The 25758-nt window shown below is 38.6% G+C and overlaps 1 protein-coding gene across 7 annotated transcripts in view; it reads right to left on the bottom strand.

Moving 5' to 3' along the window:
- LOC135469700 (single-stranded DNA-binding protein 3-like) overlaps nt 1–25758 on the bottom strand; it is a 97930-nt gene that overhangs the window by 70662 nt on the left and 1510 nt on the right. For all 7 annotated transcript variants that reach the window (XM_064748258.1, XM_064748255.1, XM_064748256.1 and 4 more), the window contains exons 3-6: nt 25197–25269; nt 23255–23316; nt 13535–13619; nt 794–838 (exon numbers count right to left, since the gene is read on the bottom strand). In XM_064748258.1, the coding sequence (XP_064604328.1) occupies nt 794–838; nt 13535–13619; nt 23255–23316; nt 25197–25269 (265 nt within the window). The remainder of the gene's footprint in view (nt 1–793; nt 839–13534; nt 13620–23254; nt 23317–25196; nt 25270–25758) is intronic.

Below are 25758 nucleotides of genomic sequence, written 5' to 3'. Positions count from 1 at the left end.
AGTATTTGTTGCAGGGCACTGCCTTTGTTCTGCTGCTGATTTCTAGGCTTGCAACCCAACCTCTGCTTCCAAAGCTTTAATGGTACTCCATGCTCAAGGTTGTTTTCTCCAGATTTAATATGACACAATGTACATACACAAGCTTGTTATTCCCTGTGGGTATACAAACTGTCAAGGACATTACGGTCCAGATTACATTCCAAATGACACCATTATGTCCATGCATGTCCCTCTAAAGATTTGCTTTCATATTCAAATTTGTCTTTCTGTCTAGGTATGATCTTCAATCTGCATCTGTGTCTCCCTACTGTATCTCTGACTCTCAGCACATAACCCTAACGCCATAATTTGTACCTAGTCATACATACATGGTGTCTGGACAAAGATACATACAAACACAGTGTGATAGTCGGTGTCTGCACACACACACACACACACACACAGGCACACACACACAGTGTGATCACTAGTACCTGGTCACATATACCCACAGTGTGATAACTGGTATCTGGTCATACACACACCCACTGTGTGATCATTGGTATCAGGTCACACACACACACAGTCTACCAATTGGTACACATATTTGGTCACACATACCCTCTGTGTGATAACTGGTACCTGGTCACTCCTCTTCACTGTGTGATAATTCATGTCTCATCACAAATACCTAGTGTGATATTAACCTGCATGTGTGCTTTTAGACTTTGTCCCTGTAAAATCTAAATGGCAAACCACAACGAAAAAAAGAACTAGAGAGAAATGAAACTGATGAACAGTATGAAGTACTTACATGTGCCATTCCATTTACCCCATAGCCTCCAGGATTTACAAACCCCTGAAATGAGAATCAACGGCGTCAAGACTTTATTATATAAGGACAAACAGAGCGTTACTGTATCAAAGAGAGGATCCTTCAACTTTTCAGCTGGCATGATCATGATACAAAATCAAGTTTCAATGTGACTAAAAAGCTTTTTCACTAACGAAAACATGAGAATTAATTTTTCACAATGGTGATAAATTTTACATGACATTTTTGAAATGCAACATATCTATGTGACAGCATGCATGTACATGTAGTTCTCATTACATTACACTTATAGTTTCATGAAAAATAATGACTTAAAATCCCTTGAGATGTGATGTTGAATGCCTCATTATTTGATTGGTGTACTCAGGACAACTTCATTTACACAGCAGCTGACAACATTTTGGTGGGAGGAAACCCACAGCCATCTGCTCTTTGCAAGCAGATTTTCCAGACAGGAAGTGTCTACATGAACTGGACTTGAACTCATAGCAGTCACATTGGTGAGGGGCTAGCACGCTAGTCACTCAAAATCAACATTTCCATGCACAGAGTGAGTGGAAAGGAGATGTACTACTGGAGGAGGGAAAGCAGTTTACAGCAAACTTCGTGTAAGACTACATTAACAGCCCTACCAATGCTGTCAGCCGATAAAACTTATGCTTCTAAGGTTCCATTAAAACAGGGCGGCAGGGGAATGTGGAACATTTTATACATACGGCTGGGATTGAACCAATACCAGGAGTGTTCGGTGATGGAAAAACAAGCATCTGAATCACACAGCCATATAACGAAACTGTCAACAAGGACCATGCTTATATCAACCATTATGGTCAGCTACGATTCCAGTGCATGTAACATTTAAGTTTAGGACTATCACCCCTGTCTTTACATATTCTTCACCTTTAATCATATCAAAAAAAGAGGTAATATTTATTTCATTGGTGTTTTAGGCTATACTCATCAGCATTTCTCTTATATACAAAGGCAGCTGAAGAAGAGAGTTAAGTCTTCTGTTGTAAGTGGGTATTTTAGAATGCAATGATGATCTTAGTTTTCTCGTAACCTTTTTTCCTAGTGTAATATATTGCAATACCGAGACACAACCTCTCAGCAACAAGGAATTTGAAATTCCTGAAAATGTTATGAAAATCTGAAAGAAATTTGTAACCTCTGAAATACCTGATTATTTATGCGTCCTATATTACTATGAGATATATGGATTTCCGCCTACTTGTAGGCATGTCGTTATCACACAATTTCAGGTGCCAGACGGTGAGACTTTGATGTGCATGTCTATTTACAGGTATAGGAGATGAGCTTACAACCCCACAGGTAGGACTACACAGTCCCCACTGCTCAATTCGTTCTAAACTCTCCAGACCACAGCTGCAAGATTTCCTGATACCCTTAAAACTATCCAATATCACAGTGCAGTATGTACATAGCTGTTTCATGTGTTTCTAAGAGAAGATACACATAGATGTATGTAATTTTTCACTGAAGTAAGCAGAATTAAGGTGGTTGGAATACAGGGAGAATGTGTGTGGGGGGTGGGGGTTGTTGAGGGGGAGGGGGGAGTTCCTATGCAAAGCTGCATGTCCCGTAACCATATATCCAAATACCAGCTACTGTGAGCTAGACGAACTACGGCTTAGGAGTTCACAGTCAGTTCACACAAAACACAAATTAGAGAATGAACACATAACAATGTTTATTTGTGTATATCTTTTCCCACTTGTCTAGCTTAAAATTTTTTTCACAAAGAGGCAGCAAAATCAGATAGATGCTCAAGTATGAGAGCATTGCATTGGAGTAATGCTTAGGTAAGACCTGATCTTTTATTGTCAGAAGACAACCTCCACATATCTGTACATGCTCTGTAGTAGAACTGCTCCACTTAGAAACACAGCAGGAGCCACTTATTGATTGGTCATGTCTATCAGGAGGCCAGCACTGTGAACACAGGGCAGTGTGTCTCCACTCCCTCTGTCTACAGGCCCTCTCAGGGTTTCCTATCACCCCAAAAAAACAGCCTCAACACCCCAGTCAGGGAGCAGAGGGGAGAGGTTGCGAAATGGGAGGGGGGGGGGGGGGGGGGGGAGAAGAGGGAGGCACCTCTCACCCTCCCCAATTCTCTAGGCTCTCACAATGGATGCACATACACATGTTAGCCCAGCAGCAAAGGGACATAATAATGTCAAACTACCAGTCTGCAGCCTTATTATTCCATCCAGAACTTTAGTTCCAACATCCATTAACACGTGTACATGTACACTACCAGCTAGCTAATTGTAAATGTGAATGATACATGGGTCATGCACTGTTACTACACAGTAACAGACTATTCATGTACAATTAATTTCTCCTCAGCAGAACCGTATACTGTACATCATCATTATTTGTATACAAACAAATCTGTCAACAGCCTTTATACAGGTGGAGACTACAACTCTTAAAATTTATCACTGCAAACTTGATGTCTATATTTCCTGACAAACAGCTTATTATGGTGATAGATTTCAAACATTTCAAAGTCTGTGGATTCATTACAGAATATGAGATCCAAAATATAGTATACATTAGCACAGTGAAGTCAATCACTTTTCACTTATACAGTGAAGGTCACTAACCCGTAAGTGAGTGCTTGAGGTTTAACGTCGTACTGAACAATTTTACAAGCATATGACGATAAAGGAGATCACATGTAATGTGCCTCCTTGTTGCAGGACGGATTTCCACCGCTGTTTTATCTAGTGCTGCTTCACTGAGACGACTTACCGAAGACAAGTAAGCCGCCCGACCCAAGCCATTATACTGATACTGGTCAACCAATTGTTGCTCTATTTATGCTTAATGCCAAGCCCGGAAGCTACAACTTCCTCTTTTAAGGTCTAAAGTGTGACTCGACCCAGGTTTGACCCTGGATCTATCGCTCCTGAAGCAAACTAGTAACCCATGAGGAAACCAGAGTGCTCAGGGTGAACCACCAGTATTTGCCTACACATCTAGTTACTGACAAAGTTTTTTAAGTGTGACAGATATCTTCAACATATAGGCAGAAAGACTGTGCCAACGACCACAGGCGCCAGACAGGTTCTCCCCAAAACACATGCAACTTTACATCCACCTACAGAAATTGGATTATGGTATTTCGTTTCCAATGACATACGTTCAGAAATGTACATGAATAGCAGACCTATATGTTTTAAAACTACATTTAACCACTGCCTCACATATCTGCAAGTGACACTGTCAATCTGGAGAAAGGAGCTTGTCCATCCAAAAAACTCAAAACTGATAAATATATATATATATTTATGATTCAGTTATGTTTTACATATACCTAGTGAATAAACAAAAAGAATACAATTCTTCGCATCCATTTCATACATGTACATTGCAAATCAACAGTTAGGCTGATATGCAACAATACCAAATGATCAACATTTTTTTTTTCTTTTTTTTTTTTCCATAGTGTGTGTATATTTATATTATTAATAAAATTTGAACAATTTTGGAAGAATCATATTGCAAATTTCCAACAGGGAAAAAAAAATTAAAACCATGAAACAACTTTATTTCATGACGAATAACATGCAGATTTCAAGATATGATATACCATCTGGACGACAGACTTATTGAAAGCGTGCTTTTGTCCATCTCCCTTATATCTGTATTATCAGCCACTTTTCTGTAGTGTTGAAGACAGGGCTAAGGGGGTTTAATATGTCTGTACTCAGCTATTCCTGGTATGTTCAGTGGATCTAGAATTGTAGAATCCACAAGCCACATCAAGTTAGCCTAACCATGGCTGCTGTGGGGAACTCAGGGCTGTTCTAACTCAAACACATTGACAAGGGGTGAGGGGGACACTTACTCCATCCAGACTAAAATATCTACCACACAAAAAATATCATGAAAACTGTAACAGGCTGTATTTAGCTGAACACAAAACAAAGTATTCACTAAATACTGGGTTTTAGTATCAGATCTCACTGCATTTGAAGACAAGCCAGCGTGATCACCCCTTTGTTTTTTTTCCTGCCTCAGCATATGGACTGGTCTACACTGCCTGCAACTGTGATCACGTGACCAGCAGGTCATGGGCCAGGGTGCTCAATGAGAAGTAGAGCTGGGTCTCCCAGTGATTTACAGTGTAAGCACCAGATAAAAGCCCCCAACAACAAAATATTATGCTTCTGTTTAAGATACATGTATAGGCGAACATGCTACATGAAAACATGGACTGTACACTATGACAGAAATTAGGTGAAAACTATCTGGAAGAGTCAGGAGTTCTCTTCTCCTGTTACCTTACATGTAGATGAATAATAACTCATCTGCATAAAAGCTACAGAGTGTGTACATGTACAAGTATTTGATATGAAAAGCATGGACCATACATGTACAGTGAACATAACCAATGAGGTCAGCTTTTGCCTTCAACTGAAAAATCTAGACAATCTACTCCATGTTCTAATTAACACCTCTCCGTCATTAAAAGGCTGTTGTTGAGGGAGAAATCTGCCTACCATGTTATAAGTGAAGAGCGTTGTACGAAATCTGTTAGTCTATGACACATATAAGTATATATAGTGTCTTGCTGGATGTTAGGTGTAAACCAAATCTGCATAATATCATGGTTTCCATTGAATTATGACGTAATAATCAAGCCTCTGAGTGCAAAGGAAATACATGTACAAAATCTGAAGGTTTTCTTCATGAAACATTTGAAAATGTGTACAGAATAAGATGTGTTTAATTACTTCGATTCGGGGGATACATTAGTGAGCATGCTACACTGAAATTCATGTTGTTATGAAGTGTGTTTCAGTGTGGGAGATGTGTCTCTAATGCATTCAATAATACACAACCGTACCATACAGGTACACAGGAATTTACTCATAGTGAAAATGTTAATACACCTAACATTAACATCAGAGGAAAAGTTCACTGTCTATTCGAATAACCAAGGCTACATGTATGTTTTAATTAGGTTTTAATCTGATCTTCACTAAATATTACATTAGCTTAGGGTGAGAGGACAGTTATTTATGTTAAGTCTGTGTGCTATACATAAGAGATACATGTAGCGGAAACCGAAAAAAAAAAAGATGCAACCAAAATGTCAACAGATAGCTGAAGCAGCAAAATCCAAGAGATGCCATCAAAATATCAACAGACAGCTGAAACAGCGCACAATACAAGAGATACAACCAAAACGCCAACAGACAGCTGAAACAGCGCACAATACAAGAGATACAAGCAAAACACCAACAAAAAGCTGAAACAGAGCAGAATCCAAGAGATACAACCAAATGCCAACAGACACCTGAAACAGCGCACAATACAAGAGATACAACCAAACGCTAACAGACTGCTGAAACAGAGCAGAATCCAAGAGATACAATCAAAATGCCAACAGACACCTGAAACAGCGCACAATGCAAGAGATACAACCAAAACGCCAACAAAAAAGAATCCAAGAGATACAACCAAAATGCCAAGACAGCTGAAACAGAACAGAATCCAAGAGATACAACCAAAACGCCAACAGACAGCTGAAACAGAGCAAAATCCAAGAGATACAACCAAAAAGTCAACACACTGCTGAAATGGAGTAGAGGCTAAGAGATGCAACGGAAATGTCAACAGAAAGCTGAAACAGAGAACATCCCAGGACATACAACCAAAGCGCCAACAGAAAGCTTAAACAGAGCAGAATCCAGATCACACCAAAATGTCACAGTTGAAACAGAGCAGAGCCCAGGCCAAACCACAGAAACGTCAAAAAGGCCCCCTAAAACAGAGCCATGCCCAGGAGTATCACTAACATATCAACGGACTGTCGAAACAGAACCCAGATTATACATTGTACAATACGTCAATGTACAGTTGAAATAAGGGACAAACCAGAAGATGTTAAAAGGCATACACTGGCAGACAATATCAAGCAAATATAATTTCTCTGAATTTGCTTGCAAGATATACATGTAGACACTGTTGTCTTGTAAATATGGTTAAAATATCAATAAATCGCATAATTTCAACTGGATCTCATACAGTAGTCACAAAGGATCCACAAACAATGAACTGGGGAGTTTAACCATTCCCTGTCCAGGGCCAGAAATGAACCTGTTCCTATTGCTGACGAGCCGTGCATTTTACTCATCAGGCCATGTCTACTCCATATTTTCTTTTTTGAAAGCATTCTAATCTTTCTCAGCCTGTATTTTTCCAATGTCTGTACACGTGTACACATTTCATACTTCACTTTTACTAACAATTTCAATATTTTAAGGCACGTGACAGATTACCTTGGTTGCACGAATTTACTCAAGAGTGGATGTTGAAATGCCCACATCCGCTACACATGTACAAAACTTTTTGTTTTTTTTTTTCCAATGGACTCAGATTTGAACTACCATACCCAAGACCACAGGCATCATAAATCTTGGAGGTGTCTATTCTCAACCCACGGGTAGGACAGGCGGCAGGGGTGAAAGGACACAGACCAGTTTATTTTAACCAAACACAAGATCAATAGGACTATGCTACAGTGGAAGCACCAAGTTTGCACATGCACATTCATTTAGTTACAGCTCTGACTTCAACCTCAGACTATTGTCAAGTGGCCTCTTCTGAAGGAGGCTTAAAGCTGGAGGACCAGTCCATTATGGGCCAAATAGGGAGGTTAGAGTTGGCTGGCTCTGAAATCAATAATTCCCCACCTTGGAATAAGCAGGCGGTTGATGCGAAGGCTGGCAGGTTCATGATGGTGGACCAGCCGCAGTAACTAAGATGAGCCTCCCTGTTTGGATTTAGCTTACAGGCCACACACATTCAATGCCTCAATCCCACCAGACAATTCTCATTAAAAATATATACACTCGCATGTATACATATAACTAATGAACTAACTGTATATATCTGTTTGCATTTATTTTAACTGAAATATGATAAAAAGTCCTCTATCAAAATATGTGGTGTGACAAAACCTAGTAGAACACATGTAACTAGAGAATTTGATTGCAGTCCATTTCAAAGGAAGGGATCTTGATACATGTAGCCATTGATTCTGATAAAATTATGATTTTGAAGAAATTAAGAACTACATGTACTTAATAAATTCTGTATGTACACATATTTGTATTTTGGATCAAAATCCCAGAGAAACTCAAAGATACACAGAATGGATGTATAAAAAATAAATAAACAAATAAGAAAATAAATTAAAAAAAGAAAAAAAAGAAAAGAAAATGGTAAACTAAATGCTAAATCTTAAAAAAAAAATCAGGCGATGGTGAGAAGTATGTCCTTTTTTGCTTGGCTTTCAACAGTGTTCCTATTACATCACTCAGAACTGTCTCCTGGTGGCTGAGCAGTCTGAATGTTGCTGTACTGTACATCTTTTTATCACGTTGGCTCACTGAAATAAGGCTATCTGAGAAGATTATTAGCAAGTGACCCATCCTCTCCCCATTTAGGATCAACCGTTTCGAAACAGAACATGATAACATGTTTTGACACCTACGATGACAATGAGAAGTCTGCATCATAAGGTTGAACAAGTATTGGTTTTTCTACAAGCATAGATGGGACGCGACTGTTAATTCAGTTTCATATTACATGTACATATATTCTGATCCTAGCAAAACGAAATAAAAAGCACCTGACAAACTTGGGTTTCCAAATGCACAGTGTTTCAAGTTGCTATATACTTTAAATTGATATTGTCAGTGGCCAAGAGTAAATCCATAGGAATGACTGAATTGATGAATGATTTACAGGGTTTAACTCAACATTCTAGATCCAGAGAAGTACAAATAATTTTAATCACAATATTAGAATTCTGATCATGATGACCAGGAAATAGGAATAGACAGTAACACTGATGTGTCAACTGGCTAGAGGAATTCTTAAATAGCATAGAGCAACAACAACATGATGTAAACCATGAGGAAAACTAAATGTAGACCACACTGCACCATAGGAATGACTGGGCTACAATTTGAAGCAGGAACGCATATCTCATATTTTCACCCACTAATCACTGCTGTACAGAGTTGGTGAAACAGCAAAAAGTAATTTTAATTCAAATAATCTCACGCAATTTCCACCAATATATCACCTTCTGTACACAGAAAATTAAATGCTGAAAGCCACTATGAAATCACAGGTGATTTATAGTAAAATCAAGATCACCGTTAGTTCTGTTTCGGACACGAGCACATACTTCAGTTTCAGACACTGGCCCTCATACCTGCAATTCAGTTTCAGACAGGAGCCACCATAGGACCCAACCCCTTGTTCTGACATTTATCAGCCAAAGTATGATATCTCCAGCAGAATGTACATGCATGCTCACAGAAACCTGAATACTTCATTCTTCTACTTTTTGTGGACATCTTGTCAGCTTCTTTCTGCCAACATACATGTAAGTTTAACAGGAATAAGGTGTCTCTTTTCTCACATGGTTGAATGTGCGTGCATGCATGTATCTTTACCTTCCAAAAGAGAGAGAGACAGGTAATTTCTGCTTTCTGTGCTACTTATATATGTTAGTAAACAAGCTTTCTTATCTGCCGGTAAAAAAGCTTTCTAGGGTCACTTTCTATTTTTCTTTTGTTAAAAACACTTGAGTAAACCGAAAGTTTGTTGATGACATGAGAAGTGGCCTATACATTTATAGGTATATATATATATATATATATATGTATATATATATACATACATACATATATGTGTGTGTATGTGTGTGTGTGAAGTATCTAATTATAAGAAATATTCAAAGTACAAAATGAACCAAAATGAAAAAAGTTTTCAAAATGAACCATTCCCACACAGGGTAACTGGCATACCATTACGTGTCTGCAACACGGAGAGGCTGAACAACCATTACACATGTGCATTCTGAACTTCTGCAGGTTCAGTTGCAAACATGTTCTGATTCACAAATCCATAAATACTGATGAATCTGTATGGACATGATTGATGCTCCTGTTACTGCTGCCTTTACCACAGTGCTAGTCATCGAGGCAGATTAAATTTTACAACACGTGTACATGTACTTGTACATAAACTATAGGCATGGGTTACCCCAATTCCTCAACCATTTCTTAGTTGAAAGAGCAACGTTCATTGGAATTTATGCACATTTGTTATTACATTTTGGAGACCAAACTACATTGGTTGGATTGGCTTCACAATAATTTCAGGGCTTCACAAAAAGTATAATCTTACCAGTCTACCAAGGATAAAGCCTTAAGAATATGCTTCCATAAACGCATTGCAAACATGCGAAAAAGTTGAAGAATTACAGTACATATGTTTGAGAAAAGGGGATAATTGAGGTCACAGTGTGCATACTTGTGCATATGTCTCACTCTCTCAAGCTCATGCTGGCTTCCTCTCCTGTGGTAAGTTGGAAGGTCTGCCAGCAACCAGCGGATGGTTGTGGGTTCCCCCTGGCCCTCCCCGGTCTCCTCCCACCATAATGCTGGCCGCTGTCGTATAAGTGAAATATTCGGAGTATGGCGTAAAACACCAATCGAATAAAATAAAATAAATGTCTCACTCTGCACTAAGTGCTGCCAGTTAAAAACTGGGAGATATCCAAGAATTGCACGTACATGTACCGGATGCCCAAGAAAACGTCCACCAGACTGCTGAGTTAACATGAACAAGACACCCGAGTAGGCATAATAGACTCCAGTCACCTGAGTGGGCATGAACAAGGCATCCAAGTGGGCATGAACAAGACACCCGAGTAGGCATAACAGACTCCGGTCACCTGTGTGGGCATGTACAAGGCACACGATTTCATTTGAGCCAGACAGTTGTGGACACACTGACATATCCCGGGATTGTTTAGGTACAGGTACACTGTTTTTGACAACCATATTTATTCTAGCTTGTTTTTGCTTTGTTTTGTGGTTAAGTTATTACTGTACTTACCCAACAGTTTGATACTATATGTAGCAATGTGCCTTCAAAAGCACTTACAGGCCTCAAAATACTTCTTTAGATGCCAACACTTTAGCTTATTTAGCTTATATGTTTGGTGAACAAGAAACATTTTATCAAGATGGTCAATAGATCATCAATCGATGAACTAGCAGAGCATATTTATACCTCACCAAAAGATGAACATTGAATTATATATCGTTCATATTTGAAACGTAACATTTTATTTCAAAATCATAACTGATTTGTGAAACCGACCAGGCTAACCCAGTACACAGACCATAGAGTTTTTACTTGGTGTTTGGAAGGTTCAAGACAATCCAGCTCTGTCAGAATCAAACTGTTTCCCTGGCCCAACAGTAGCTTGCTATGCCTGTCTCCACTTCTACTGAACAGAACTGGGTGTTTTGTTCTCAGTTCTCCATATCTACAGGTATTACACCATGTTAGTTTCCAAACACCTGATCCCTACCAGGTTAAACATGGAGTTCAAGCACCTGCCACCTGCATCATCAAAGGCCAAGAGAAACCTACGTGTACAATATGCAGTACCATGTGAAATATTGATCATTGAGCCCACAAGTTGCAGATGAAACCACCTTTCTGCAAAATCCACACCATTTTATATGTGTATACCTATAAAGATCTACATGTATATGTGCCAGTATACAGCGATTTCCAACTACTGCCTCCTAAACCTGGAGTACGTCCATGGCAGCCAACACTACAAGGCACACAATAATGTAGTAAAAATACAGTAACTGATGACAAACATAAGAACATTTTTTTTTCTTCATACTCTCTACATGTAGTATTTTTTGTGATTTTTGCTGATTTTTTTTTTCTTTTCTCTATTCAACCGTTATCTTCTCTGCTTGGGTAAGCAGGTAGGTCAGCCATGCATAGAGCTCTAACTAGACATGTCATGAAGTCGTGTAGGCCACAAACACAGGTACATACACAGGTTTACCTTATCAAAGTGTCCAAGGTACCTGAGAGTGACAATGAAGTTCAGCCATGCAGAAAAGCACAAGTGAGCAAAGGTAGCCCAGTTCAACTGAATGACAGGAAATCGGGGCGGTGGGGGAGATGAGACAGGTGCAGGCCACTCATTAATCCCTGTCTACAAACTACTGTTGCTAAACTCTTACATGTACCTGTGTCTGGCTGCAAGCCCTTGAGACATTCACACCTGTATACAACCACAGCTAACATACCTCACCTGGGCTAATTGTCGAACACAGAGTTAAGGCAAATCAATACAGATGTAAACAGTGCTATGCCTGCACCTCCTCGCAATACTATTATTCCTCGTATAAGGCTAGACAAGAATACCACTCCACGTGTACATGTACATGCACTGTTAGCTTTGAATCTTTTGACACGGCAACAAATAATTTGTCATACGCGTACTTTACTCTACATTCAGATATATGTAAGTGCACAGAATTCAAAACCGATACATGTGGTGAAACAGTCTTTCCAGTCTAACAAGGGAAGTCAAGCAAAATATACCTTTCAAAACTATGTATCAACTTTTTTGCGGGCAAATTTTTTCCTAGAATGGCTTACATAGTTATCCTGGAGATTTTTTAGCACCCCTCCCCGCCAAAAAGAAAAACAGCTGAATTTTTAATATTATTTTGAAATAGCTCACAATGACATTTCACCAAATACCAGCCTTGTCTATGCAAGTGTTACCATTCAATATCAGTAATAATGTTCCTAAAATTTATAAAGTGGGTCCCATCATAACTTTACACTCCCTCATTAAAGTATGTAATTTGGTGGTAGGAAACTTCAAGTCTTTAAACCCATACATGTGAATTTCTTTGAGTTCTAGGTCACAAATACAGTAAATTTTGCGGGAGCAGACTTACGAGTGGCACAAATGTGCAATAATAGAAAAAGAAGAAGTCAGTATGAATTCTTCACCAACGTTTGTCACCTCACGCCAACAACATTTTCCCCTTCCTTGATGATCAAAAGTCCTTTTCTCACAAGAAGTCATGTAATGTAATCTATGACGTTACAGACGTCAAAACCTCTGAAGCGGTCACATCCAGCGAGTGTCATTTGTTTCTGACCTAGTTTTGATTTCCGCGTTGCCACCATCAACGCTAGTTTTATGGCCAGCATCTATTCCAGCTGACCAATCAAAACGATGTACACCCAGTTCATGCAGTTCTACATGACGATTTAGCCATTTCTTGGAAGTGTAGTTGCACAAAACTGTAGCTGCTTGCAGCCCTCATTCATTACCAGTCACAGAGCTTGCATACTAGTAACACTTCTGGTCACTGAGCAAGAATCAGCCAGTCAAACAAGACAGGATCACAAAAATCCCAACAGACTTTACCAATTCAACACTGTTGGACACCAAGGTGATTTCTGGCAACTAAATGAACAGTTCATCTTGTCGAAATCCTGAATGATCTTGAAATGCTTCGTTCATTAATTTATTTGATTGGCGTTTGACACAGCACAAGATGCTGTAACAGTCTGAACAGCCCTTGTGCGACAATGCACGTTTTCTCCATGAAATAAAAGTTAATGATGCTTTATGAATCAGCAAAAAGAAAGCATGTATCAACCTTGCTCGACATATCGAGTTGCTTCCTCCCAGACCATAAAAACTATGACTGAAAGAAGTCATAAAACTTGATATTGTACACACAACAAAGGTTAACTCTGAAATATACTTCCAAAGGGCAGCAGCAATACATATTGTACATAGTAAGTAAGACGACTTACATAATCATGAAATGCTTTTGCCTCACTAGAATGGTCGCACGTGTCCCTCCTCTCTGGCGCCGCACAGTATAAATCCCAGAATACACTGAAAAGACAAAAAAATGAAAAATTCAGCAGATTAAACAGATATCAGTTCTGTGAAAACTCAAGGATCAAATCCTTGAAACATCTTGCAAGGTTTCTATGAACTTTCAATCAGGGGATGTTTTAGATACAAGTTTGTGCATGCACATGTACATATAAATGAAGAAAGCTGAGCAAGAACTTTGGGAAACTATTACATGGGAAACTATTACACTTTGTAAGGCACCTGAAAAACTTGCAGACATTTGTAGATCCGAGCCACAACAAAAGTTTGAACTTATTTGGAGGTTGTGGGTTTACGGTTGGGGTTTCACTAGGTGGGCAAGTAATTATACTTGCTACTGCTCACAATAACCTTATTCACACCAAATAATTGAACACATGTTGAATTATGAAGGAAATATTTATTTATTTATTGAATTGGTGTTTTAGGCGGTAATATTTCATTTATACGAAGGCGGCCACCATTATGGTAGGAAAAAAACAGGGGGAATGACCATCCGCAGGCTGCTAGCAGACCTTCCTGCATACTGCCAGAGAGGTGGTCAGCATGAGCTGGACTTGAATTCACAGCAACCACACTGGTGAGAGGCTCCTGAGTCACTGTGCCACCTTGTCACGCTAACCACCTCAGCCCCTATGTAGGGAATATTAAATTACACTTAATTCGCAATGATGAGTGTTGTACTTATATGACAAATGGCTGACTGGTCCTACCAAGATCATCTCTGACAATCTCAAAAAGTTCTTAAAGAATACGCTGACTGTTTGATAGAAACATTTTCACAACATATATTGTAGTTATGAAAAATCATGCCGAAAACACCAGAAATGACACCCCACCCAGTCACATTATACTGACACTGAGCCATCAAGTCAGATTTCCTTGCTCTAACCTCACAGTGCATAAAGAGTTTGGGAGCTGTTGAGATGAAAGTCAGTTACATGCACAGGTAGATAGTAAACAGTTTTTATTTCTAATCTGGGAAGAAACAAATGTTGGCATAATTATCTGAGCCAAATTGATAAATACCAAAATTCATTACTCGCTTCAGCTCTACACCAAGCAACTTCCACCACTAATGGTTTCAAGTTCTGCAGAAAAAATAACATTTGACCTCTCTAAACTTTTCTTGCCCTCTTTAAACCTTTCTTGCCCTCACGTACATCCATAACCAAGATTCATACGAAGGGAAGCTACTGCACAAAACTACCTTGGGTAAAAGTAGCAAATTGTTATGGTTACATGTAAATGGTTAAATATCCTTATTCTTTCAAGTCACATCTGTACATGTGACCATACTTTGCCATTGTGGAATTTCGACCACTTACACGCCTCCCACGAGCCCAGAAACCATAACCACTTGAATCTGAAGAGGGCATCTGAAGACATGAGTCCTAGACAAACACTGACGAGACAAGAGTTGAACTTTAAGTGTAAACTATTAAGGTGGGAATACAGATTAATCTGTTAACATTAGAATCTAACCCACTTACTATTAAACCCCTGGCTACTAATAGACCACATTGCCTTTCTTTCCACGATGAATATCATTTCACACATTTTCATTCTTAGTTACTAGCAGAACTTCGACACTGTTCCTGACTCTTCCTGTTGCAGCAGGAACAGTGTCAACTGCTAGTAGCTAAGAATGAAACTATTACTGAAACGCAGAACTACTCCAAAAAAAAAAAAACCACACACACTTACCCCATTCGAAAAAAATAGATATCAATGTTACCCCATTCAAAAACAATAGAAGTTAACCAAACATGTAAGAATCAAAGATTTTTATTTCGAAATTGTTTATATTAAAAAAAAAGTGTATAGACTCACTGTCCAGAGTACATGTACATTTGAGCTTACAAAATGAAGAAATAAATAACCAAAAAAAAAAATAAATAAACAAAAACCACTGAAAAGTACATGAACATGTATATGTACCATTGCTTTGTCATTTTAAAACTATCAAGAAGTACATTCCACAGAAAAGAAAATCACAATATATATATATATATATATATATATATCTAAACTTCAAGCAGCAAACATATAGTGAATTACCTTCAATTTTGGCCAAGACTAACTTACACATTTTGCCTAATTCTGGTTCCTCAAAAAATGTTTTGATGTTTGTTTGGAAGACAAATGTACATGTAGGATAATACTGATAGTGTTTCAACACCAAAACTGCTATTTTAGGACATTTATTTGCCTCTAAACACGAAAATTTTGGGGTTGAAATTTTTGGTCATTGACAGTAAACGTTCAGAGCCATGCTTACATGAGTGAATACATCCAGATAGAAGTACCAGGAAAGAAAAGACCATAAGCTTTATTTCCTTAAAACATCCCAGGATTTCCAAGAAGCCCCTGATGTGAACCTGCTACACTTGTACAGCAGACCACACAGTCCCAGCCCAGCTGAGGCAGAGGTCCTCCGACCCACCTGGCTATTCTAAGAGACAAAGGCTGGCGAGGGAGAGGGAGGGAGACTCAAACAAAAGAACAGCCAGTATGGACAGGTGTCAATGCCACTGCAGGAGGGGACAACAATCAACTGCATCCCATTCAGGAAACATGCCATGTGCACATGTCCAGTGCCCCTGAAGACCGGGGCACTGGTGTGGATTTGTCCATACCTCTGTTTAGTTACACTGACAGATAATGCAGACAGATTTAATGCGCAGTGGGGATTTACAAGTCTACCTGGCAGCAGATCAAAATAATGCTAGCAAAATAAAATAATTTACAAATTGTTCAACTGTGCAATCTACCAGTTTGTTCTTCTTCTTCGTGCTTATTCTGATCCTAGTGATGGACAAATTCAACCCACTACAGGTGCTTGCTTGAAGTTTGAGCTACCTATTTCATTGTAATAATAAATTAAGACCTTCTCTTCTACAGGTATGCACGGAATCCATACCAATGGTTAAGATGGCTGAAAGTACCACTTTATCGGATTGTTGTTGAACGCTATACTCAACAATTCTTTAATAATGCAATGCTGGTCAGTTCTAGGGGTGGAAGAAATCAAGGTCCCTAGTGCCCAAGAAAAAGCACCAACCTCTAACAGGTAACTGGAAATTTTTCTGAGCGTGTCAATCATATACATGTATAGCCTAATTCCTCAACCTTTTCCCATATGAAAGACCAACTTACAGAGTATTTTATCCATATTTTTTAAATTTGATTTTGGAGACAAAACTACATAGGTGGGTTGGCCAGTTTCGAGGCTTCATAAAAAGCATAATTTATCACTCACCACAGAATAATGCCTTCTGAACATGCTTGAATAAACGCTTTGCATACATGCGAAAAGGTTGAAAAATTACAGTACATGTATGGACTTATATTACAATGAATGCAATAATGGCAGAAGACAAGTGATCTTCAATGAAGGCTGGAACACATAAAACGGCTACCTGAGTTTTATGGACAGTTTTTTGATACCCCAAGATGGCATGAGCAATGTGAGCTGAAGGGAGTAAGTATTATATTTACGTGTCTGTAAGGTCTTTGCTGCTTGTATTCCAACCCTATCAGAAAAAAGTAGGGCCGGCAGCATTAGGGAATTCTCTCCGTTTTAACTGTGGTTTATGAAAAAGTTTGGAACTTCAAATAAATTAGCGTGGAGAGAAAAAGAAATATGGCAAAAAAACCAACCAAACACCTTGCTTGTTGGAGACAGATGAAGGAGCAAAACTTCCCCTCAATACATGAAGTGTCAGTACATGTACTCTTTGAGGTACCACCCTTAACATTAATGGCTTCTAACAATTACACAAAAGAGACTGTTGTGAATTTGTAATTTGCAGTAATTAATACCCACGGCTTGTACTAAATAGGTATACAAAACCTGAGCTCAAATCGTGCGATACTTTTGAGATACCATCCTTAATATTTCCTGTGACACAGATCCCACTACACAACTTATTTATTTATTTGATTGGTGTTTTACGCCATACACAAAAATATTTCAATTATACAATGGCGAACAGCATTATGGTGGGAGGAAACCAGGCAGAGCCTAGAGGAAATGTTGCAGGTTGCTGGTAAACCTTCCCAGGACAGAGGAAATCAACATGACCTGGTCTCGAACTCACAGCAACTGCATTTGCGAGAGGCTCCTGAGCCAAGAAGCAGCACTGGCACACTAACCACCTTGAGTGTACTACATAAAGACTGATGAATTCTGTTATTTACGGTAATAAAATGTAATATGCAAAGACTGACGAATTCTGTTATTTACGGTAATAAAATGTAATATGCACAAAGACATACACATCCCAATAAAAACTTTACAGTAATATCCTGTTTTTAACAATTGGTCAAGTTATGCTGACTAATATATGGTCTGCTAACCACCTCGGCCTCGGAAGCTCCCCCCTCCACCAATCAGACTAGTAACCTTGACCTAGGTTGAATGTGGCTGAATGGGACAGCCCACTATTCTCTACCTCAAACCTTTCCTTTTTTTTAAAAAAGTCAGATAAGCAAGACAATACAACATGATTCTAGCATGACCCAACTGTTTATGTCAGGGCTAGTATTGACTGTAATTGGAGGTCAATAGAAACTAAGGCATAATTATTTACTCATTAAAGGAAGTTGACAAATGTTTGATTAAAAACATTTCAAATCACTGCAATCAAACACTGAAGAAATTTCCTGAGAAATATGTGAAAAATGTTTCAAAATATTTAGCTATTTACATTTTTGAGTATGAGGTTAAATCAATTTATCACTCAATCAATCGATCAATCAACCAAAACCAACTTGTTAATTTGGTCTGATGTCTGCAAATTGTACTTGGTTGACAGTTGTTCAATAGTATTTCAACCACATTCATTTGACAAAAAGGTTCTGTCTTGCTATTCTGGCAATATTGGTGCAAATCGTGATATTTCTTACGAAGAAAGTGTGCATGAAGAATTAGTGACACAAAATTTGTTTCTTGTGTAATAACCCAAGACAACACACTTACTTATGTCACTCATACAAGTTCAATGTAAACGTACTTCTTAAAAGTTTCAACATGATCACCTGTACATGAATTTTAATTGCTACTTACTGAACAACTTCATGTTATGGATGTACAATACAATGTCTGACATATGGCCAGGTTTGGCATGCTGTTGGCCTGATGGGACACTGCTGTGATGTCACAAAAACACACAAACACTGCGAAAGTCCACCCATAAGGCAAAGTACAGAAAAGACTAAAAAACTAACTAATGGTCAGCTGGTCCAAATTGTTGTGTTCAAAAACTATACTGTATTTAGTCTCCCTTTGGATAAATGAATTCTCCACTTTACTCATCTACAGAGTTTCTACAGAAGTTTAACGGTAATTCAGTCTTTAGTGACAGTTTCCTCAAATGAAGGATACTCAACCCACCCGATGAATCACCTTGGTAAAGAGAAGACTCTCAAATGGTAAAGCGGTCACTCATACATATACAATAAGATTCAAGACAGAAGATGCAGTCCTTTAAAAAGCAATGAGATTATCATTTATGGTCTGTTTGCAATGCCTGGATGAAAAAGTTCCAAGACAGTGAACACACACGTTCATGCCGACGATCAGGGTAAATCAAGGAAGCGCTTTTTGAGGCTGAAGCAAAAAAATGAGCTCCTGTCCAGGAGATGAGAGTGTGAATGTTAACAGTTCAGGGGCCAGCTTCATGAAGCTCACTTAGCTAAGTAAGCCCTTAACTACCATGACAACGTATGTTGTAGAGATATAAAGAGTATTTAGCTAAGGGCAACTCAACGCTAGGTAAGCTTCATGAAACCAGTCCAAGATTAGTACTTGTAGCTGACAAGTCAAATGCTACTGTGTAAGATGTATTAGGAGATAAATGGCCATTTTCTGTAAGACAAAATGTGAAAGCCAAAAAATCCAAGATGGTTGACCGCAGCCATATTGCATTACATGTACATACTGCCAAAAATAGTTCCCAACCGTCCCTTTGCTGTCTTTCAGACGATAATTTGATGTCCAGCAAATTCATGATGAATAGCAACAGTGTCAATATGAACTTGGTTGGTTAAAAAGTCTTCAAGATATCTTGAAAAAAAAAACATGTAACTGATGGACAGCCAGAAGAAGAACATGTCCCACTGTGAAGGTGGCCAATAGCTGATCTAGTCATCTAGTCATTATTAGTTCCCAAGAGATAGAACAGACTGCTCAAGTCATGTAGCATGCCTTATGGTAGTTACATGTATGAAACATACCTGTGAAGGTAGGTAACATCACAGGTGAGGTGATTGACCAAAACTAAATTTATACTTTCAAAGCCATCAAATTTCCACCGACTACATGTAGTTTGACAGCGATCTTGGGGATTGACAATTTAATGTACCGAGCCCTATTTACTTATCGCCCTTTATTATTCGCTACATCAAAGTTTACCTATCTTATTATTCAGCTATCTGTTTGATTGGTGTTTTATGCCATACTCAGGAATATTTCACTTATATCATGGCGGCCAGCCTTATGGCGAGAGGAAACCGGACTGAGCACAGGGGAAACCCACATCCATCTGCAGGTTGCCGGAAGACCTTCCCATGTACAACTGGAGAGACCTATCTCACAACAAAACAGAACTTGAGCAAATGATATGTACCTGTATGATCCTCATGAAAGGTTTCCTCTTTTTAATCTTACACATTTTGTTGACGTGAACTGACGTGAATATATATATTTATCATAAACTCAGTCATATGATAAATACTTTACAGTAATCCTTCCTGCGAATCATCAACTTCACAGGCAGAAGAGGAAATACATGTTGTTCTATGTTGGCCAGGGGACTGTATAATCAGATTTATCGTTGTACGCATACATGACCATAAAAATCTAGATGTTCCTAAAATAGAGTGTGCAACGCTCTACACCAGCTACATGTACGTTTGTGACAGGGCTCAAGGAAACAATGTCAACACCAGCCATTGCTGAACCCATAAATACCTCACTCAAGGCTATAAATACTAACCATGCAATCAGCTGACCACTGTCAACCATAACATGTATTAATACATGCAGGTATGTTAGGCTGAAAAATACATGCAAACTCTGGTCTGGTAATGAGTGAACACGAAATCAGAGATAACAACATGCACGTACATGAAAAAAGGTTATTTTAATCTTTCACACATATATCTGGTGTGCATCAATGGACTGGTAAAACTGCAGCATGCAAATGCTGGCTCTGGATTGCAAACAGTTAAACACACTGCACTTCATTACAATCTGCGCATGTGTACAGTATGTACATGCACATCACAAAATATCTAGGTCACCACCAGAGGATTGCAACCGCCATGTCCTACAGCAATACCCCCGGCTACCAAGTATCTCAACAGACAACTCTCGAAGACATGGACACAGTACACATTGCATAGCTATGCATACACAACTCGTAATGATTTTGAACTTTCAGATTCGTTATTTCAGTGACTGAACTCTCAGACCTTCACATCACCTAGGTTTAGCTAGTGGGATATCAAGACGCAACCCTGGTGAACTTAACACAGAAGAGATACTTGCCCATGTTTGAAAACTGGAAAGGAAGCACTCTGATTTCTTAACCAGAGTAAATCTACATGTACATTTTATACACAGCACCAATGGAACTGGTCAACATTACAGACCGTGTTTGCATGAGTAGTGATGGAAAAATGGGCATAGACAAAGGCAGAAAGGATTTGTATTGCCTTTAGAAAGACCCTGAGAAACAAAAATCAGAATTACACTGTATCAATAAAAGATGAATGAAAATATGCTCTAAATTCATGATTATCCAGAGTGCGTGAGTGAGTGAGTGCTTGACAATTTACTTAACAATTTTTCACTCATATGACAACAAAGGAGTCCTTAGAGCGCATGAATGTGTAATGAGCCTCCTTGTTGCAGGACGGATTTGTATCGCTCTTTTATCTAGTGCTGCTTCACTGAAATGATTTGCCGAAGGCAGGTAAGACGCCTTGACTAAGCCATGATACCGATATGAGTTAACCAGTCATTGCACTGTCCTCTTAATGCTTAATGCCAAGCGAAGAAGCTACAATTTCCTCATTTAAGTCTTAGGTGTGACCTGACCCAGAATTGACCCTGGATTTACCGCTCCTGAAGCAGACAATCTACCATGTTATCGACCGGACTATCCAGAGCGAAATTTGTGAACTAAAAATTGAAATGCCATTCAATAGTATATAAATTTCTGCTTAACTTTACACCACATTTTTTCACTAATACAACAATGCTCTGCTTAGTATATAAAATAAAGTCTTGTTCTTAACATACTTTCCAAGACGTATAAAACCAAGACGTATAAAGGCAGGGTGGGGGTGGGGGGGGTTCACTCTAGTATGAAATGTTACTTTCAGCAATTTCAGAGCACATCTGTTACACTGTGCTATCTAGAAGACTACTATTTATGTGACAAGAAATAATGGCGATCAGAAAATTGATGTTCCAATTTAGACTTGCCTTTCCGTTTCTTTGTAATGACTACAAGCTCATGACTACACCACAGTGACATCATCTGAACCTTTGAGAATGGTGGCGACGCCTGGTGGCAAGGGGCAAATACTCTTTATCCTACTCTTTGAATTACATGAATTTTCTGTTCTTAATATCTGGCCTACATAAAGCAATAGTAGGTCCACAATAATGAGTAGCCTAAATATCACCCCACCAAAAAGTTCACCAGTATGCACATTATGTGTATGTACAACAAGTCACTGCTGAACCTCCTGACAGTACTACAAGACCAATGACCAGATATATATATATATATATATACACTCCTCTGCCATTAGTAACATGTAAATTTTGTCTTTTTTTGTTTTTTTCTTTGATACATGGACTTTTATTATTGTCCCCTATAAAGCAGGGAGTGCAGATTGGTTATAGTGATGTTGTCAGATGTCCACGTATCCACTCAACCATGCTGCCACACAGTATACACGAAATCATTCGCAGACCCAAGTACACGCTGTATGCTTACATTGTGTCTAATGTGGGAAGCACAAAACTTACAGTTACAGTTTCAGGCTAAACTGGAACAAACGTACCAGGTATACACAACAGACATTATAAGAGCAGAAGCCTTTGTTTTGTTGGGTTCTGGACAATGCAACATCTAATGGTAAACCTTACGGTGGCCTTGGTAGAGTGACCATAGCAACTATCACTCCAGCAGAGAATCAGACATTCCCATTCCAAATCTCATTTAAACTACAAAGATAGCACTAGACCATATGTATCTTGAAGTGCCACCATGTTCTCAATTTTAGCCAATCAGACTCAAGTTATTTCTACATCCCAAAGAGGCATAATTTGTTGTCTTGGCGATGTCATGTGTACTCTGCTATGCCTTTTGCTATATAAACTGAAAAGCATAGGGTACAGGTGACACAACATTATGTTTATGGTTTCTTTAACTTCAACCATCCCAAGGAGGTACGAAGCACATCAGAAAGAAACTATGGTCTATGAAGTCTGTTTCCATCCATTTGCAGGAATATCTAAGGTTATATTGTTAATATTTGTTATATTTTCTCTTAAACCGCTTTATAATGCGACATCTGGATGGCTGATGAAATCAACAAGCAGGACTTACCACCACCAGGAGTGTAGGAACCCAGGAGGTTCTCCTAACGTTATGTTCTTTTCCCATCTTATCTGAAAATATCAAAACAGATACATTTGTATTTTTAATTAAACAAGGAAGCTACTAATGCAGAGTGAGACACAAGACAACTTTAAGCTATTTAACACGGACTTTTAAAATCCTGAACGTAAAGTTGTGACAACCCAGTTTGTGTAAAACACGCATTCAATATCTGAATTTACGGACGCACAGTTTTAAAAATTATAATATAGAACTTAATTCACCGACTAACTGACAAATGCTGATTGAAATAGCAAATAATTTTGTTTACTGCATATAACTAAAGCTGATCTACACGATGATGTATGCAATAACCTGGATTACTCATGTCAAACAGAGAGTGTGTCAATCCACAAGCACCTGCTCTGATGTACATGCATGTTGCTTGCCTATCACAAGTTCCAAGACAGGACTGAATGCACAGACATTCATGTACACAGCATTTGATTTGGACAGATAATTTATAACATACTCAATACCATGCATATTTTGACCCTATGAAGTTGCACACTTTAGGTCAGAGGTCAGATTTGTCACAGTCTGGAACCAACACTCAGATAATTAATACATGCAGCTGCATGATGGCCTTATGAGCTGTATATCCTTCACTTTTACAAGAAATTTTTGGCAACAGGCTTCTTTTGTTATTTTATAACATTGTGGAAGTAGATATTAATGTAAATTTCTACAATCGTCTCACATACATCGTAAACACAGTAAAAATACTGCCCAATGCTTCTCGTTTTTAGAATATATGTGTTGTTTGTTTCTGGGAAAAAATAAGCTATAAATTGTAGAAACATATACAACATAATAGAAAAATGTAATACACATAACTCTGGTGAATTTCAATTTCAGATCAAATACCTTTTCAGTTCATATGAAAAGGAATCCTAGTCCAATGAACTAAGAATTACGTGTTCAAAGATTTTAAGGTGGTAGTCAATAACGCTTTTGAATCTTGATGATCTGGCTGTCCTACTTCCAAATTTAACACATCATCGACTGCTAGAAGATGTACTTCAAACAGAAGTTATTATAGCCGTGATGGTAGTCCTAACCAAAACGACTCTGTGTTTTTACAGTTTTGACTGAACACAGACAAATTCTACCTTACTAGTTAAAGATACATTGCTGAATTAGCCTGTCAGCCGCAAACAAAAACAGCCAAGTAATGTAGATAACTTATCACAAACACCTACTTAAGTATGGAAAACACCACAATTTAGAACAACTACAACAAATATTCAATGGAGCACATTTATCATTTGACACAACCATGACATTTAAATGTGTACGATAGGACGTACAGGTCGTTGCCATACAAAAATGCAGCTTTATTTTGCAGAGGGAGGATGTAGATTTCTAAGCTCATGCAGTGTTAACAAGCAAGGAGCACTTTGAGTAACTTTTAGACAAGCTGGGATATGAATGTGTGGAGTTGTGGAGAACTACAAAAAATTTAACACCAGATCATATTGTTTAGCCTACAAGTGTTATTTTCTGCTACCAGATAAGGTGCATCAAAGTTAAAAAGTTTCTACGTTAAAGCAGTTTGTTTTAGATTTGCAAGATGAGAATTTGAAAAGTTATCGAGACAGGTCTACAACTGTATCATGGTTGAGCATTGAGAACAAGGTAATCTATCTAATGGACGTGTACAACAGCAGCATGAAACATTAACTGAACTGAAGGAAGCACGTCCTCAGGAAGGAAGTACCAATTTTACTGTGCATTTTGTTTTTAGTGGTGCACGTGTCTGACAACACCATGTAAGCTCTGATATGGTTAACGTTCCTTGCAGTTCATTTGTGTTCAACATGCTGAAATCATGTGCGGCACCCATTTTAAACACAGATCCATACAAACTCACACACACATACAATCTTACCTCGGATAAAAATGTCTGTGCACTTTTTTGAGCTCCTACGTGTAATAAATATTCGTATACATACAACGCTAACCTGGAAAAGAAATCAGAAACAGACGTTAGTATCAATGATCGCGAGGAAAATAGGGATAGTCTGTGAACGTATATGTATGAGGTAGGCACGAGTCAATGGTTCGGGTTTGGGATTCCCCCATTTATTCTACCGGCAACATTTCATCGTTACACCAGGATATTTCAGACACATACGCCGGGCACAAGACCGGGTCGAAGGAAATATATTTCAGCGAATATTTAACTAGAACTATCCTTTCTTTATTTCAGCCTTGGTGTGATCTACATGAAGAATACACGAACAGACTGTGCAGTGTTTAGCCACATGTGTCCGCCATTATGGGTATGTTCGCTACATAGAACAGCCATTATTTCAACGTTTGAATGGGGCATCCCTCACGCGCAGGTGGACGTATCTCTCTCGCTCCGGACAAAGAGGGGATTTGAAGTCGGGTCATATGAGTGGAAAATGGAACCAAGTATTCCAGTGTGATCAATTTTTTAAGCGATA

The sequence above is a fragment of the Liolophura sinensis genome, chromosome 7 (assembly GCF_032854445.1).
Source record: "Liolophura sinensis isolate JHLJ2023 chromosome 7, CUHK_Ljap_v2, whole genome shotgun sequence".
In the NCBI taxonomy this organism is placed as follows: Eukaryota; Metazoa; Mollusca; class Polyplacophora; order Chitonida; family Chitonidae; genus Liolophura; species Liolophura sinensis.
The sequence above is the reverse complement of the archived record's forward strand: the minus strand, read 5'-3'. Positions and strand labels throughout refer to the sequence as shown.